General features: G+C 44.0%; 1 protein-coding gene across 1 annotated transcript; it reads right to left on the bottom strand.

The window, feature by feature from the left end:
- Positions 1 to 268: 268 nt before the first annotated feature.
- Positions 269 to 18071, bottom strand: SLC31A2 (solute carrier family 31 member 2). Its single transcript, XM_070955610.1, has 4 exons — positions 17817 to 18071; positions 10370 to 10436; positions 5969 to 6152; positions 269 to 2344 (listed from the first exon to the last, which is right to left on the bottom strand). Exons 1-4 carry the CDS (start codon positions 17823 to 17825, stop codon positions 2176 to 2178), a joined length of 429 nt encoding a protein of 142 aa, XP_070811711.1. The 5' UTR covers positions 17826 to 18071; the 3' UTR covers positions 269 to 2175.
- Positions 18072 to 18135: the final 64 nt, after the last annotated feature.

Below are 18135 nucleotides of genomic sequence, written 5' to 3'. Positions count from 1 at the left end.
TATATATATATAAATATATATATATATGGGGCAGGCCTAGCTCCTCCTTCATTTTTCAAGAGATGGGAGTTTTTGAACTTGAGGCGGAAAATGCTAGTCTGATTGTGTTAACCAATTTTATCAACTTTGCCTGGTCTTGCCAGACAGGGTAATTAAACTGCACGGGGGGGGTGGGGGGAGTTGTAGCATGATTAGACACACATACATGAAGACGTGATAAACCTACTAATTTAAAACTATTAACCAACTCAATGAAAAAGCATCGGTAGAGAATTAGTAACACATTTATTGGACTTTTTAAAAAATACATTTTGCAATCGCTTCATTTTTAACATAGTTTTAGTAGGTGCTAGAGATGTGCAAAATTTCATTCCAAGGGATTCTGCGTTTATCTTCCAGAGTCTACGATTCAGGGGATGACCTAAACGTTTTTTCTGTATGTGATTTTTCATCCAAAATAATCATGGTCTAGAAGCAAAATGACATCGTCTGGAATTCCTTGGAATCTTTCATTCCCCAGAAAGGAATGTTCAACACTTTTACAATGGGTGCCGACAACTTAAAAACACACAGAATTTGTAAAGGCAAATGACCTCTCGTTTCCTTCGCAGCATTCTTTACAGGGAGAAGGTAACTGGTTTAAAACTATCCAAGTAAATTAAAAGTAAATTAAAATGGCAGATCTTTGTTCACCACGCTATTAAGTTGTTCGTCTCTTAATACAGAATGATAGAGTTGGAAGGGACCTTAGAGGTCTCCTAGTCCAACCCCCTGCTCAAACAGAAGAACCTACATTATTCCAGACAAATGGTCACAACGGCACCGGGAAAAGGGACTTACGGCCATTTTTCACGCTTAACAGCCTCCTCGTAACCATGTGATCAAAATTCAGACGCTTGGCAACCGGTTCGTATTTATGACCGTTGCTGTGATCCCATTTTGCGACCTTCTGACCAGCCAAGTCAAGGGGAAACCCAGATTCACCAGGTTACTGACTGATTAATGGCAGGGATTCACTTAACCACGGTGGCAAGAGAAGTCGCAAAACGGGGACGGGGGGCAAAACTCAACGAACGTCACCCTTAGCCACAGAAATTTTGAGCTCCATTGTGGTCGTATGTCAACTTTCCTGTACTTAAAAAAAAAACAAAACATCTATACAGCGATCGTGATGGTTCTTTCTGGGCCCTGAATTCCTAGATTAGTGACCCAGTCTGTGAAATAAAGATTCTTTGATGAATAATCTTAATTGCCCATTGCTTTGACAGAATGGTTGGCTTCATGAAAACATCTGGGAGAACCGGAGTTAAAAAAGCAGAATAAGCATTGAGAATAGAAACAGACCAGATTTGTTAAAGTGCTTCAGATCGTGGTGTTGACGAAGGAATTTTTCCAACTATGCTTTGAAAGCTTATTGTACTCTTTAAGTAGATAATAGGATATATATCCCAATTACTCTCTTTAAGGTTTTGGGGGCAACATTTTCCCCTTCCTCCCCACTTTCTACATTTCTGCTGGCGGCTTTATTTTCCAAGCAAATCAAAATTAAGTGGGTGAGATTTAACAGTGACCAAAGATAAATTGATCAGAGCTATCCAGGGGTGAAATCCAATTTTTTTCACTACCGGTTCTGTGGGCGTGGTGGGCGTGGCAGGGGAAGGATATTGCAAAATCTCCATTCCCACCCCACTCCAGGGGAAGGATACTGCAAAATCTCCATTCCCTCCCCACTCAGGGGTCGGCCACAGGTGGTATTTGCCGGTTCTCCGAACTGCTCAAAATTTCCACTACCAGTTCTCCAGAACCTGCTGGATTTCACCCCTGGAGCTATCCCATCCCAAACACATTCTGTAGGGTTTGAAGGCAATCTTTAAGGACAACCATATTGTGCCCTTTACCTCTAGATGGGAGTAGAGGGACACTCTCCTTGAAGTTAACTTTCTGGACGTGAGAAAAGTCCGTGTTAAGGCACTTAGGGAAAAAATTATTTGGAATTGGAAGCACAATGGCTATTTTAGAGTATTAGAAGTGTCGGCCAAGACGAGAGATCAAATGAAGCCCGGCGAGAACCTCAGATCTCTCCTGGAGAGGACTTGTCCCAGTAGAATCCATTCCAGTTGCAAAATCGGCCCGATTTTCAGTTTTGAGCTGTCTCTACGAGAAGCTACCACGCTGCTATCTGAGGCATAGCAGCGGATACGCCAGGAAGTATCCGATGGCCGAACCCGCAATCACTCCCAGGAAAATCCATGTGTTGTAAGTCATGACGGCCAGCATCACCAGGTAACCCAAAAACACCTGGACCACGTGGAGGAAGGTCTCCGCTAGGTGCCACGAAAGACGCCTAGTGAAAAGAAAAGAAGGAAAAAAGATTTATTCTTCAGAAGGCAAATAAATCGTTTGAAAAGAAGTTCTACCCTCTAGCTTCCCTCTGTTCTGACTTCCATTCTTCCCAAATGCAAACTAAAGAGTGTTTAACTTAATGAGGTTCCTTGTTTAGAGTTTCTACCAACTAGGCCTTTTAGTAAATCGAATAAAAAATAATAGGGTTGGAAGAGATTTTTGAGGTCCTCAAGTCCAACCCCCTGCTTAAGTAGGAGAACATATACTATTCTGGGCAAATGGTTGTCCAATCTCATCTTGAAAACCTCCAATGATGAAGCACTCACAACCTCTGAAGGTTCCACTGGTTAATTGTTCACACTGTCGGGAAATTTCTCCTTAATTCTATGTTGGATCTTTCTTTAAAAACTTTCCACCCATTGCTTCTTGCCCTTCTCTCAAGGTGCTTTAGAGAATAGGTCGACCCCCTCCTCTCTGTGACAGCCCCTCGAACATTGGAAGACTGCTATCATATCACCCCTTGTCCTTCTCTTCCGTGGTGGCACAGTGGTTAGAACTCAGCATTGCAGGCTAATTCTGCTGATTGCCAGGAGTTCGATCCTGACTGTCTCAAGGTTGACGCGGCCTTCCATCCTTCCGAGGTGGGTAAAATGAGGACTCAGATCGTTGGGGCAAGAGGCTGACTCTGTAAACCGCTTAGAGAGGGCTGTAAAGCACTGTGAAATGGTATATAAGTCTAAGTGCTATTCCTTCCTTCCTTCCTTCCTTCCTTCCTTCCTTCCTTCCTTCCTTCCCTCCCTCCCTCCCTCCCTCCCTCCCTCCCTCCCATGTAGTGCAATGGTTAGAATGCAGTATTGAAGGCTGAATCTGCCCACTGCCAGCAGTTCAATCCCGACTGGCTCAAGGTTGACTCGGCCTTCCATCCTTCCGAGGTGGGTAAAATGAGGACCCAGATTGTTGGGGGCAACAGGCTGACTCTGTAAACTGCTTAGAGAGGATCTGTAAAGCACTGTGAAGCGGTATATAAGTCTAAGTGCTACGGCTGTTGCTATTCCTCCTAGCTGTAGTCTTATCATCTGCACCAACCGTTACTCTAAACTTGGTTGCCTCTTTGGAAACCCTTAAAGCCACTGTCCTTGCCCACGGGTGATTCTTTTCGGGCTACAGAACAAGTCACACTCCAGAAAACGTTGCACCGTCTATGGCTGTCTCTCCCTTCTGCTCATCCGCACGTTCTGGTTAATCACGAGAGCTACTCTCTCCTCACCACCCACCCTACTTCAGTGGCATGGTACGGTTCACGAGAGATGCTTTCACGGGCTCTTGGTTTTTGGTCAACAACATGCCAGGCGAGCCATCTCAGCCGGGCTGATGGTTACATCAACCTCCTAATCTCTTCCTTGGCAGCATTGGCTCTGTTAATACAAAGGTGCTTTGATAAACAACAGCTCAAAAGACGGAAGATGCTGAAACGTTGTTTGGCGTGGCTGTGGTCCAGCTTGTACATCCCCTCCCACCCCCCGGACAAAACTTGGAACACAGGAGTTGGAAGCTGCTGTAGGTGCCTCACCTGGGGTTCACCTAATGGAAATAATGGGACTTCAACAGGCAGCACTGTGAAGGACCATTGTTTCCAAAAGATTTTTTTTTTTTCTAAATAGAGTACCATTAAAGGAGAATAATTCTAGCTCAGGGTTGAAATGAGGGGTCCTTGGGGCTCTTTGAGCTTGGTGGTTTTCTTGCAGACGTTTTGTTACCAAACTAGGTAACCTCATCAGGGCTAGAAGAGAGTGGGGTTTGCTCTTATTTCTCCTATTAAGGCCACTCCCTTCTAGCGCTGAGGAAGTTGCCCACTTTGTTAATGAAACGTCTGCAAGAAAACCATCAAGCTCAGAGAGCACCAAGGAACCCCTCTTCTTTCTCCTCCTCCTCCTCCTCCTCCTCCTCCTCCTCCTCCTCCTCCTCTCAGCAAACCCCATTCTTTTCTAGCACTGATGAAGTTCCGTAATTGGGTAATGAAACATCTGCAATAAAACTGCCAAGTTCAGAGAGCAGTAAGGACCCCACAGTTCTCCTCCTCCTCCTCTTCTTCTTCCTCCTCCTCCCTCCCTCCCTCCCCCAGCAAATCCCACTCCCTTCTAGCACTGATGAAGTTCCGTAGTTGGGTCATGAAACATCTGCAATAAAACCACCAAGTTCAGAGAGCACTAAGGACCACACAGTTCTCCTCCTCCTCCTCCTCCTCCTCCTCCTCCTCCTCCTCCTCCTCCTCCTCCTCCTCCCAGCAAACCCCATTCCCTTCTAGCACTGATGAAGTTCCGTAGTTGGGTCATGAAACATCTGCAATAAAACCACCAAGTTCAGAGGGCACTAAGGACCCCACAGTTCTCCTCCTCCTCCTCTTCCTTCTCCTACTCCTCCTCCTCCTCCTCCTCCCTCCCCCAGCAAATCCCACTCCCTTCTAGCACTGATGACGTTGCCCAAGGCCCTCTCTAAATAAGAGTCTCAGCAAGTGGCCTTTTAAAAAACAATACAAGCGGAGGGCTTGCTTAATGCACGAGAGATTTTTGGGAAATCTGAGACCTAAACATGAAAGTTGAAAAAGCAACCTGGCAGGAGAGAACAGGAAATATTTCCTTGCTCTCGCTAAAACTAAAGTCAACCTGTATCGACATGTCCGTATATAATCGGGAATCAAACTTCAGTTGAATAAGATTCCACACGTTTTATATGATTCTTATCTGGTCCGAATAGCTTTTTTTTTCTTCTTCTTTCAAACGAAGGAATTTTTGACTCGGCCACACACCCACAGCTGGAGAATGTTTAACTATTCCTCTTCGGGGGAAAAAAAAAAAGTACAATAAAAACCGGCCAGCTTTGCTGAAAAAGTTTTAATTTTTTTGAGAACGTGAATGCTATAAATAGGAAGCTGTGTTTTGCGGGATTGAGAGTTAGCATAAACGGTGCACAGCTCTCGGTGGCCTTAAAACAAAGGTGCCCTTTGTGAAACGGGCATTGCCGTTTCAAAAATTATGCGCCAGCTGTCACTGGAAAGGGAAAGGGGCAGGGGTGAAATCCAGCAGGTTCTGGAGAACTGGTAGCGGAAATGTTGAGTAGTTCGGAGAACCAGCAAATACCACCTCTGGCTGGCCCCAGAGTGGAGTGGGAATGGAGATTTTGCAATATCCTTCCACCTGGAGTGGGGAGGGAATGGGGATTTTGCAATATCCTTCCCCCTGGAGTGGGGAGAGAATGGGGATTTTGTAGTATTCTTCCCCCTGGAGGGGCTGGGAATGGGGATTTTGCAATATCCTTCCCCCCAGGAGTGGGGAGGGAATGGGGATTTTGCAATATCCTTCCCCAGGAGTGGGGAGGGAATGGGGATTTTGCAGTATCCTTCCTCCTAGAGTGGGGTGGGAATGGAGATTTTGCAATATCCTTCCCCCCAAGAGTGGGGAGGGAATGGGGATTTTGCAGTATCCTTCCCCTGACACACCTGACATACCTGCCAAACCACGCCCACCAAGCCACGCCCACAAAACCGGTAGTTAAAAAAATTGGATTTCACCACTGGGGAGGGGGTTTATAACACACAACACATGCACACACAGTTTTTTTTCCTTACTTCTTTAGGGAACTGGTGGTTGACCCCACTTCCGAGTTCAGGGAGATCCCTTCTCTGAGGTTTTCCTGACTGATGCTAGGGGCCACGGCCATCTGTGAGTGTCGGATCAGTTTTGCCTTGCCAACTTTGATGCCTTCGTATAACACGGTGAGTAGCATGATGATGAACACGGAGAGTACCATCCCTGTTAAAACAAAGCAGAAACAAGAGTTAGGGGCCCGTAAAGGAGAACAGAATACAGAATAACAAAGAGTTGCAAGGGACCTTGGAGGTCTTCTAGTCCAGCCTCCCTGCTCCGGCAGGAGAACCTATGTCATTTCAGACAAATGTTCTCCAAACTCTTCTTAGAAACCTCCAGTGTTGGAGCATTCACATTCCCCTGCCATGCCAACCAAGCCACGCCCACAGAACCGGTAGTAAAAAGATTTGAATTTCACCACTGCTTCAGAGGATAATTAGAATTGCAGAAAAAAAGCTATTACTACCAACCTGCCTTCCGCTGAGGCCCTGTATCCTGCACGAGTCAAAAAGAGGGCTGGGGAAATATCTACAGACCCCTCGCATCCTGGACATAAATTGTTTCAACTCCTACCCTCAAAATGTCGCTACAGAGCACTGCACACCAGAACAACTAGACACAAGGACAGTTTTTTCCTGAATGCCATCACTCTGCTAAACAAATAATCCCCTCAACACTGTCAAACTATTCACTAAGTCTGCATTACTATTAATCTTCTCATCGTTTCTATCGCCCATCTCCTCCCACTTATGACTGTAATGACTGTAACCTTGTGGCTTGTATCCTTACGATTTATATTGGCTGTTTCCTAGTATGATTCGATTGCTTATTTGTACCCTATGACTATCATTAAGTGTTGTGCCTTATGATTCTTGATGAATGTATCTTTTCTTTTTACGTACACTGAAATCATATGGACCAAAGACAAATTCCTTCTGAGTCCAATCACACTTGGCCAATAAAAAATTCTATTCTATTCTATTCTATTCTATTCTATTCTATTCTATTCTATTCTACCCAAGAGGTAGTACCTGATCCATTTGTCAGGGTTCTAAGTAACACTCCCAACGAAAGAAGACTCTGAGGCTTGAAGTTCCTCAAAAGTTCCATTTTATTAGAGCTGTCATATTGGCACATCTGGGAAAACCCGAATCCAAAAGTTTCCAGGTATTCTATTCTATTCTATTCTATTCTATTCTATTCTATTCTATTCCAATTCTAATTCTAATTCTATTCTATTCTCTTTCTATTATTTCTATTCCATTCCATTCCATATTCCATCTTTTCTGTTTGAAATGCTAAATTATAATTGCTTCTTGGTTCATTCAAATCTTGTCTTCTTATGCACACTGAGTGCTTATGCTCCAAAGACAAATTTCTTGTGTGTCCAATCACACTCGGCCAAGAAAGAATTCTAATCTAATCTAATCTACCGGAAGTTATAATTCTGGAAAATCTAGTGGGTCGATGCTTTGCACTTTGGCTGGCCCATCTGTGTGCAGCAAAGACGTGGGTGTGAAAATCAGCCACCTCCAACTTTTGTTCGCTCGGGAGCCAAGGGTGCAATTAAGTCGGGGAATTGGGTTTCTTTCCAGGGGGTTGGACAACTTGTCTTAGCTCCCTGGATTTGCTCCTTGCTTCTCTCCTGGGGGAGAAAGAAACAAAACAAAAGTGTTTTTCACACAATGCTGAAAAGTGCTGCCTTGCCAGGCCAGAGTTGAGTAATAAAATCGTTCACTTGTCTCTGTTTATCTGGATGCCTTCATCAAAAGCCGGCGGTTACTCCTTGTTCCTTGATCAACCAGCCTCACCAGATCAGGTCTTGCCAAAGCCAACACGAAGGGAAAGATCAAGGACGGGAAATGTCAGGATTTACCGACGCTTGCCTTCTTTTATTTTGGAAGCAATCTGATTCGGCTGCCAGGCAGTGGTGAAATTCAATATTTTTTTTTTACTACCGGTTCTGTGGGCGTGGCTTGGTGGGCATGGCAGGGGAAGGATACTGCAAAATCCCCATTCCCTCCCCGCTCTTGGGGGAAGGATAGTGCAAAATCCCCATTCCCACCCCGCTCCAGGGGAAGGATACTGCAAAATCCCCATTCCCTCCCCACTCCAGGGGGAAGGATACTGTAAAATCCCCATTCCCTCCCCACTCCTGGGGGAAGGATACTGCAAAATCCCCATTCCCACCCCGCTCCAGGGGGAAGGATACTGCAAAATCTCCATTCCCTCCCCACTCCAGGGGGAAGGATACTGCAAAATCTCCATTCCCTCCCCACTCCAGGGGAAGGATACTGCAAAATCTCCATTCCCTCCCCACTCCAGGGGAAGGATACTGCAAAATCCCCATTCCCTCCTCCCTCAGGGGAAGAATATTGCAAAATCCCCATTCTACGCCACTCCTGGGGGAAGGATATTGCAAAATCTCCATTCCCTCCCCACTCTTGGGGCAAGGATCCTGCAAAATCCCCATTCCCTCCCCACTCCTGGGGGAAGGATACTGCAAAATCTCCATTCCCACCCCACTCTGGGCCCAGCCAGCGGTGGTATTTGCCGGTTCTCCAAACTACTTATAATTTCCGCTACCGGTTCTCCAGAACCTGTCAGAACCTGCTGGATTTCACCCCTGCTCTAAAGTCCGCGTCTGTCTTGTTGGGTTGCAGAACCAAACCAGACAGTTACGGAGGTGCAGATGACAGACTCAATAGTTCCTCTGTAGAACTGGATCAGCAGCTCTTCGGGCAGTTTGAGAGGGCCCAAAGAGCCGCATCCGGCTCTGGAGCTACGGGTTGCTGATACCCAGCCTAGCTGGTCGTAACAGAATAACAGAGTTGGAAGGGACCTTGGAGATCTTCTAGTCCAACCCCCTAATCAAGCAGGAGACCGTATACCAATTCAGACAAATGGCTGTCCAGTCTCTTTTTAAAAAGTCACCAGTGTTGGAGCACCCAAGTTGTTCTAGTTCTAGGTTGCTTCTCTCCTTGATTAGTTTCCATCCGTTGCTTCTGATGCTTTGGAGAATAGGTTGACCCCCTCTTCTTTGTGTCAGCTCCTCAAATGTTGAAACACTGTTATCAAGTCACCCCTGACAAGATGAAACATAGCCAATTCTTGCATGTCCTCGTTTATGTCATGATTTCTGGTTTGCCGTTGCAAAAAAAAAAAACCTGGTTTATTGGATAATCTACCTATAATTGCGAAAGTTGGACCTTAAAAAAAAAAAAAAAAGCAAGACCAGAAGAAAATCAGTTCGCTTGAAAGCTGTGGTGCTGGAGAAGGTTCCTGCATAATCTTTGGAGAGCAAAAGTCCTGGAGCACATGACGTGCGGCTGAAAGGCAAAAATCACAAAACTGCCTCTCGTCTACTTCAGATGCATCGTGCGAGGGAGTTCGCTGGAGAAAGCAATTATGGTTGGAAGAATTTAGTGGTGAAAGGAAACCAGGCCGACGAAGAATATGGCGGCTGGACACCATCAAAGACGACACCAGCTAGAGCGCCGAACAACTCAAAGAAGCTGTGCAAGATCAGAAGAGGTGGAGAGAAACTCGGCCCACAGAATCACCAAGGGTTGGACACGCCTGAATGGATTAACACCCACCCATCATACTTTAAACAAATCCTTGCAAATATATAAATAGCTGTTCTTCTCTGTTATCTTTTGCGACACTTAAAAGAACTCTTAGCCAAGGGCGGGGTTGCTGGGGGTTCGCAGGGGTTCGGGAGAACCTCTAGCTAAGATTCTGTGCATTTCGGAGAACCCCCAAATCCCACTCCTGGCTGGCCACGCCCACCCAGCCCCACCCCTCCCAGAAGTCCCCACACGGACTGTTTTGGATGCAGGTAAGTACACGGCGGGCGTGAAGGCTCGGGGACGGCGAAAAACAGCCCTACTGGAAGTTCGGGAAGGCTGGAAACGGGCCTGTTTCTGGCCTCCAGAGAGCCTTTGGAGGCTGTTTTCGCCCTCCCAGAGGCTCAAGAAAAGCCTCTGGAGCCCGGGGAGGGCAAAAACAGTCCCTCTTGTGGTGCAGGAGGCCGACTAGGCCACGCCCACCCAGCAACCGGGCGGAGAACCCCTTGCTTAAATTTTTGAAGGCTACCCCTGCTCTTAGCATTCCACCAAGCACAGTTGAATTGCGCCTAAAGCAGTTGCTATGGATCTTGCAGCTAGAGTGGCTCTTTCAAGTTCACTTTTTGATTCTGGGAAAAACACTCTCCAATCAAGTGTTTGAAGGAAATCTGAGCTGCCATGTCAAGAGGGCAACTTGCTCCTAACAGCCCTCCCCATTGCTAAAGTTCAGATTTCATATAATCTCTCCAGTTTTGGAAGATCGTTCTTTGGTTGGGCAGCTTCTGTTTTCCTTAGATAGGTTCGTTTGCTTACCTCCTGCACTGTGGACATCCCAGAAGTCAAACAGGAGAATCACTTGGTCTGAGAAAAAGAAATGCATCTGTAGGAGATTTGGGGAAGGGGGAGGCAAAAGAAAACAAATACAATTAAAACATAAGTATGCCTCTTATGGCTAGACATTTGATTGCAATGGACGGTGCCGTTAGATGTGGACTGTAATACTCCAGGTGTCCATCTAATACTCCATCTCCATGTGATCTCCATTCCATTCCATTCTAGTCCAGTCCAGTCCAATCCATTCAATTCTTATTTCTATTCTATTCTATTCTATTCTATTCTATTCTATTCTATTCTATTCTATTCTATTCTATTCTATTCTATTCTAGTCCAGTCCACTCCAGTCCAGTCCAGTCCAGTCTATTTTTTGTATTGTATTGTATTGTATTGTACTCAACTGTACTGTACTCTAATTCGTACTCTACTCTACACTTTCATATTCTATTCTATTCTATTCTATTCTATTCTATCCTATTCTATTCCACTTCATATTGTATTGTATTGTATTGTATTGTATTGTATTGTATTGTATTGTATTGTATTGTATTGTATTGTATTGTATTGTACTCTACTCTACTCTACTCTACTCTAATTCATATTCTATCTACTCTACTCTACTCTAAATCGTATTGTATTGTATTGTACTGTACTGTACTGTACTGTACTGTACACTATTCTATTCTATTCTATTCTATTCTATTCTATTCTATTCTATTCTATTCTATTCCATTCCATTCCATTCCATTCCATTCCATTCCATTCCATTCCATAATTCTATTCTATTCGGTTCTGTTCTGTTCTAAATAATTAAGAAAAGATGCGTGTTTTTTTCAGAAATTAATACTCGATAAAACCAGGTGGAAGGGAACAATTAGTAGGCAATTGGAGACAGTCCACATATAATCTCTTGCCATGCCTGTTAGTATGAAACAATAGGCCAATTCTGTCTATGGTCATTTTTGACCATGTGAGCTATTTCTCTTTACGGGTAACCCATGATTATCCGTCATCTTACTCCACCTAATTGATGCCTCTTGCTTTTCCTTCCCATCAGAGTTGTAAAGACACCTAGTCTTTCCGCAAAGCATTAGCCTCCAGGAATTTCGGCTTCTCAATTGCACCCTTGTGCCTGGAACCAAATTCCTCCTTCTGTCAGAAAGGCTATCCAAGCCGCCCTAATTACAACACATAGTAAGAAAATAAACCAACCGCTAGGGACAAATGTGGAACTATAAACTTTAAATGTTGGCAATATTGGCTTCTCATCCAAAAGGTTTCCCACAACAATTGTTCCTGCTTTTTTTTTCCATTCCCCAAATCTCCGTGTTTGCAGGTTGATCCCTTTCGAAGAGGAACTCACAACAGCTCAATCCTGGAAGTCCTCGACTTACGACTTTCATTGAGCCCGGAATTTTTCTGCTGCTACGTGAGACAGTTTTGCCCCGTTTTACAGCCAGAGTGGTTAAGTCAATCACCTGCAGTTCAGCTAGTAACGCAGGTCGTTCAGTGAATCTGGCATCTCCGGTGACAATGGGGAAAAAGGGGACTTATGACCGGTTTTCAGACTTACGAAGCCCCACAGTCACAAGTGAACATAATTCAGACGCTTGGCAACTGATTCATATATCAGGGTTCCAAGCAACACCCCCAACAAAAGAAGACTCCGAGGCTCGAAGTTCCTCAAAGTTCCATTTTATTAGATTGGCACATCTGGGAAAACCCGAATCTGAAAGCTTCCAGGTTTTCCCCACCCAAATGAAAGTCCAGGTCCCTGCCCAACACCCACATGTCCATCACGTGGTCCAATCCAAACATTGTCCCAACTGGAGATGCCTCCCAGTTCCAGCCCTCCAGGTGCAGGGCAAGATTTCCTTGACTCTCTGAGAAAGGAATGTTATTTTGACTACATATCTCCCCAGCTCCATACAATCCCCCCTCCCAGTTTCCCACAGCACTAAATATGGCAGGCCTGAAGGCCCAATGCAAAAGATGGCTTCCAGGACTGACTTCATATTTATGACAGTCGCAGCATCCCGGGGGGGGGGGGTGTTCACATGATCTCTTTGGCAACCTTCCGACAAGCAAAAGTCAACGGGGAAGCCCAATTTCCTTTACCATGTGACTAAAGGGATTCACTTTACTTCACTTTAATTGTGGCAAGGAAGAGCCGTAAAACAGGGCCTTCAACTCCTTTCAGAAATGTCTCGCTTAGCAACGGAAAGGTTGGGCTCGATTGTGGTCATAAGGCGAGGACCATCTCTCCATGGTCCGGTTTGTTCTCGGCTGGCACTCTTCCGTGCCTCGATCCAAGAAAACACTTGGAAGCCGTTGTCTCCCAACCCTGGCATTCGTGCTTCTTGTTATCTGGAGTTCGCCGAGGTTTGGCAAGGTGTGTAGGCGAGACTGGATTTGCCTAGGTGTGGTAAGAGTGAGCACAAGTGGGGCAGAAAAAAAAATATACCCACGTCAGCCAACAACAACAACAGCAGACGGTTTCCCAATCTGCAAGGGAGATTTCTGGATGGAAGTGGTGACTCTTGAATCAGATGGCTCTTTATGTAACCACTCCTGTAGGAGGAAGTTTAAGAAAACTTATGCAAATCCCGAAACTAGAAGGGGGGTAACCGACGCATACACACAATCACGCCTGGATACACTGCATCTTTCAAGGGTCCTTGGTGTTCTCTGAGTAGGAGTTGTTTCCTTGCAGACATTTCATGACCCAACTAGGTAGCATTATCAGTGTTCTCATCATCCAATCAAAGAACCACCTAAACCGCCCCCACCAGCTCTGACAGGGCAAAACACTAGAATATAAATCGAGAGCAAACCCCACTCCCTACTAACACTGATGATGTTACTTAGTTGGGTCATGAAACGTCTGCATGAAAACAACCCAGCTAGGAGAGCACCAACGACCCCACAATCCTCCTCCTCCTCTCCACAAACCCTACTCCCTACTAGCATTGATGATGTACCCTAGTTGGGCCATGAAACGTCTGCAAGGAAATCAACAAACTCAGAGAGCACCAAGGACCCCACAGTCGTGGCTCCTCCTCCTCCCTCTCCACAAACCCTACTAGCACTGATGATGTTACTTAGCTGGGTCATGAAACGTCTGCAAGCAAACAACCCAGCTCAGAGACAGCACCAGGGACCCCTCATTTCAACCCTGAGCTGCAAACATTCTCCTTTATAGACTGCATTTTCATGTGCTGCAAATTTTTTCCAAGCAGTTCTGGAGAAGCAAAATATAGACTGAGGGTTTTGTTTTTTTTTAAATTTGATTTATATGCCGCCCTTGTCCGGAGACTCAGGGCAGCTTACAATGTGCTAAGCAATAGCCTTCATCCTTTTGTATATTTATACAAAGTCAGCTTATTGCCCCCACAATCTGGGTCCTCAATTTACCTACCTTAGAAAGGATGGAAGGCTGAGTCAACCTTGAGCCTTGGCGGGATTCGAACCTGCAGTAAATGCAGGCAGCTGGTCTTAATAACCAGCTTAATAACAGGGTGCCTTAGACCACTGTACTACCAAGTTCTTATTTTGAGGCTCTTATTTTGAACCCAGTTGCTTAAACAGATATTTCTGGCAAGTTCGCCAAGCCAAAAAAAAAAAAAAGTAAAGCCATCCGCCTCCCTGAATGTGATCTCCCCCTGCCCCTGATTAAGGATAGACCACCTACCCAAAATGGGGTTTCCACCTCTTATTTTCGCTAACCGTCACTTTCAGCCTGCCTTATTTTTCTATTCCAACATTTCCCAACCTTCTGGCTTTGTGGACCGGCGGAGGGGAAGGGGAGAGTGCGAGGAGATGGCACGCGTGCCCCCTACTCACACAAATGGAGCTTTGCGCATTCACAGGCTGCTCAGGTTAAGTGTAGCAGTGCGGGCACACTCACCTGCCACTTTTGCGGCCCGAATGGAAACCCCTGTCCTGTTCACTTTTACACCTTTTTTCCCCCCCAGACCAGTGGTGAAATCTAAAATTTGTTACTACCGGTTCTGTGGGCGTGGCTTGGTGTGTGTGGAGGTTAATGTGACTGGGTGGGTGTGGCTAATTTTTTTTTTTTTTACTTTTAAAACCATTTTTTTCTTTGGCAAAGAGGTTGGAAAAAATGCTTTTAAAAGCCTCTGATGATCCCAGCTGAGTTGCCTGATCGTCAGAGGCTTTTTTTTCTTTTAAAAGCCTCTGCCGATCAGGCAACTCAGCTTGGATCGTCAGAGGCTTTTAAAAGAAAAAAAAGCCTCTGCCGATCAGGCAACTCAGCTTGGATCGTCAGAGGCTTTTAAAAGAAAAAAAGGCCTCTGCCAATCACGCAACTCAGCTTGGATCGTCAGAGGCTTTTAAAGCCTCTGCTCATCAGGCAACTCAGCTTGGATTGTCAGAGGCTTTTAAAAGAAAAAAAGCCTCTGCTGATCAGGCAACTCAGCTGGGATCGTCAGAGGCTTTTAAAGCCTCTGCTCATCAGGCAACTCAGCTTGGATTGTCAGAGGCTTTTAAAAGAAAAAAAGCCTCTGCTGATCAGGCAACTCAGCTGGGATCGTCAGAGGCTTTTAAAAGAAAAAAAGCCTCTGCCGATCAGGCAACTCAGCTGGGATCGTCAGAGGCTTTTAAAAGAAAAAAAGCCTCTACCGATCAGGCAACTCAGCTGGGATCGTCAGAGGCTTTTAAAAGCATTTTTAAAAATGCTTTTAAAAGCCTTTGACGATCCCAGCTGAGCCGCGCGATCATCAGAGGCTTTTTTTGTTACTTTTAAAAGCATTTTTTCGGCCGAAGAGGTTGTAGAAAAAATGCTTTTAAAATTAAAAAAAAAAGCCTCTGATGATTGCGTGGCTCAGTTTGGCACCAGCGGGGGGCGGGGCAGGGATTTTTGCTACCGGTTCTCCGAACCACCCGCCTCCATCACTACCGGATCAGGTGATTCGGTCCAAACCGGGAGCATTTTACCCCTGCCCCAGACCGACTAACACAACTGCGTTTGTGGCAGGAAGTTCCTTGCCGAACAACCTCAGAAAGTTTCTGCCCGACAAGCAGTTGTTTGCGGTAATGTGAGTCCTCAGTTTTCCCCCCTTCGGTTGTTGAGCAAGGGAAGAAGGACACGGTGTGTAATTCGCCTTCGGAAGTTTTTGCAATCCTGCTCGAGAACCGAAGACGTGGGACTCCGGCTCACAGAGAACCAGTATGGGTTGACATTATAGGAAGACAGCTGTTTTGAACATGATTCAAAGCTTCAGGAACCTGATAGCCGGTTTCTCCAACGGACACATTCTATTAAGGCGATCGGCTTTCATCAGGACCAAACCCATAAGCTCTCCCCATTTTTAAAAAATATGTTTTATTTGTAGTTTTTCTTTAACAGCTGTACACATATTTTGTGGACAGTGTATTGACTGGGTCACTATACTTTTTAAACAACGCCAACAGTAATAATACAATTCAATATACATAATCCTAATCTTCCAACTTCTCACCTTAACAGGCACCTTATAATTATAATAAATTCTTTTATAATCCAGCGTGTATAATACTATTTTCCCAATTTGTACTCATCTTTCTCCCCCCCCACACACACAATTTGTTGGGGTCCTTCTACATTCACATCTTTGTCTTTAAACAATACCATTCTCTCTTTATGGTTCTTTGTCACTTTCTTCAGAAATATATTTAGACACCGATAACAATATCCTGCCTAAGCAGGGGGTTGGACTAGAAGACCTCCAAAGTCCCTTCCAACTCTGTTATTCTGTTCTGTTCTGTTCTGTTCTGTTCTGTTCCGTTCCATTGCGTTCCATTGCGTTCTGTTCCATTCTAGTCTAGTCTAGTCTAGTCTAGTCTAGTCTAGTCTAGTCTAATCTAGTCTTCCATTCCATTTTCTCTATTCTATTCTATTCTATTCTATTCTATTCTATTCTATTCTATTCTATTCTATTCTATTCTGTAACCTGTTCTGTATTTTCTTTTCTATTCTATTCTATTCTATTCTATTCTATTCTATTCTATTCTATTCTATTCTATTCTGTAACCTGTTCTGTATTTTCTTTTCTATTCTATTCTATTCTATTCTATTCTATTCTATTCTACTCTATTCTATTCTATTCTATTCTATTCTATTCTATTCTATTCTATTCTATTCTATTCTATTCTGTAACCTGTTCTGTATTTTCTATTCTATTCTATTCTATTCTATTCTATTCTATTCTATTCTATTTTATTCTATTCTAGTTATTTCTTCATACAGTGTATTTGTTGTCCCCTGCTGAGTCACTAATATTTTAATATTTTGAAAATCACTCAATATTCCACGATAATTCCAATATCCCAATTATCTAGAAACACCAATAAGGCCAATTATTAACAAAGTTTAATCAGTCCCAGGATTATATCTCCAAGTCCCCTAAATTTCTAGTCCTTAAAAGTTATATGTTTCAAAGTACTTCTTACAACACTGTTAATAATAATAATACAATTAGGTTGCCTAATCATGGACCTTCCACCTTCTAACCTTAATTTGCTTATGATTAGAGTAAATTCTATTATCTATCGATATGTGTACTACTATTTTCCCAATCTATACTTTCTACTTTTTTCTTTTCTTTTTTTTTTTAACACAGTCACCATATTGAGAGGTATTTTGTCTCTATCCATCATCTCTTGCCCCTTTTAAAAATTCCATCGTTTATTGACTTTTTGGTCACTCTTCTATATCTCTCTCGTGGAATCTTATATCTCTTTCTAACGTTTTTTATACAAACTAAATATTCCCTCTGGCTTACCCCCCGAAATTTTGTCTTTTGATGAAGAAAGTTGGTTTGGAAAAGGCTGCTACCAGCCTCCAGATCTTTCCCCCCCAGTCTAATATCTGAATATATAAACTCTTAAGAAGTTTATAGGTTTCCACTTTTGTGCGCCATTCTGAGTTTCCCTTCAGCACTTTGCCTTACATTTTGTATCTCACTTTGTTAATGGAAGTGGCTGTATAACAAACATATTTTTTTTTTAAACAACAACAACAACAACTTCAAGAGATCAGGGAGAAGTTTGAAACTGTCACCACCATCCTGGAAGCCTATCAACTCTGTTTTGCAACAATTTCTAAGACAAAGTAACAGCGAAACAAAACATTGACTTAAGGCAAAGAATCCACAGCTCCAAATCAAACGACAGCAGCGTTAGAAAAGATTGAAATCAATGGGCTTTACGTTTACATATTGCTACATTTAAGGCAAAACTGGGCGAAGAAGTTGTACAAGATTTAAAAAAAGGATCGACCGATTCCTAATCGGTCCAGTTTTTTTAAAAAAAATATATATCAAAAAGGATATTTGTGATCACAATTTTTTTTAATTTCGTACGGATTCCCAGAAGAAGAAAAGCGGAACAAGCCAATTCCCCCTTGCAAATTGAAAATAAGACTTACTGGCATCATCGTGATTTCTCTTCTATTTTTTTTTTCCCACACTTCTTCTTTTCGTTGCTTGTTTTTTTTTCCCTCCCCCCCTTTTTTTTTTCTCCCAGGTTAAAAAGCAGTAATTAATATGAGGCGGGCGAGTTTAATGCGATCCTTAAGTTTTTGCTTGCTTTCTCTTCTCCCTTGCTAGCAGGTTCCGCCTTTGGAGAGACGCACCTCTCCCAGTTTAATTAAATAAAGACAAGAGATAGGCAGTCATCAAAGCTTCTGGCAAGCCATTAAGGGAGGCGCAAGGCACGCTGGGGATTGTAGTTTCTGCCTCTGGATT

This window comes from Pituophis catenifer, unplaced genomic scaffold, assembly GCF_029215685.1.
Source record: "Pituophis catenifer annectens isolate HBS135680 unplaced genomic scaffold, rPitCat1.0.hap2 SCAF_17, whole genome shotgun sequence".
In the NCBI taxonomy this organism is placed as follows: Eukaryota; Metazoa; Chordata; class Lepidosauria; order Squamata; family Colubridae; genus Pituophis; species Pituophis catenifer.
The sequence above is the reverse complement of the archived record's forward strand: the minus strand, read 5'-3'. Positions and strand labels throughout refer to the sequence as shown.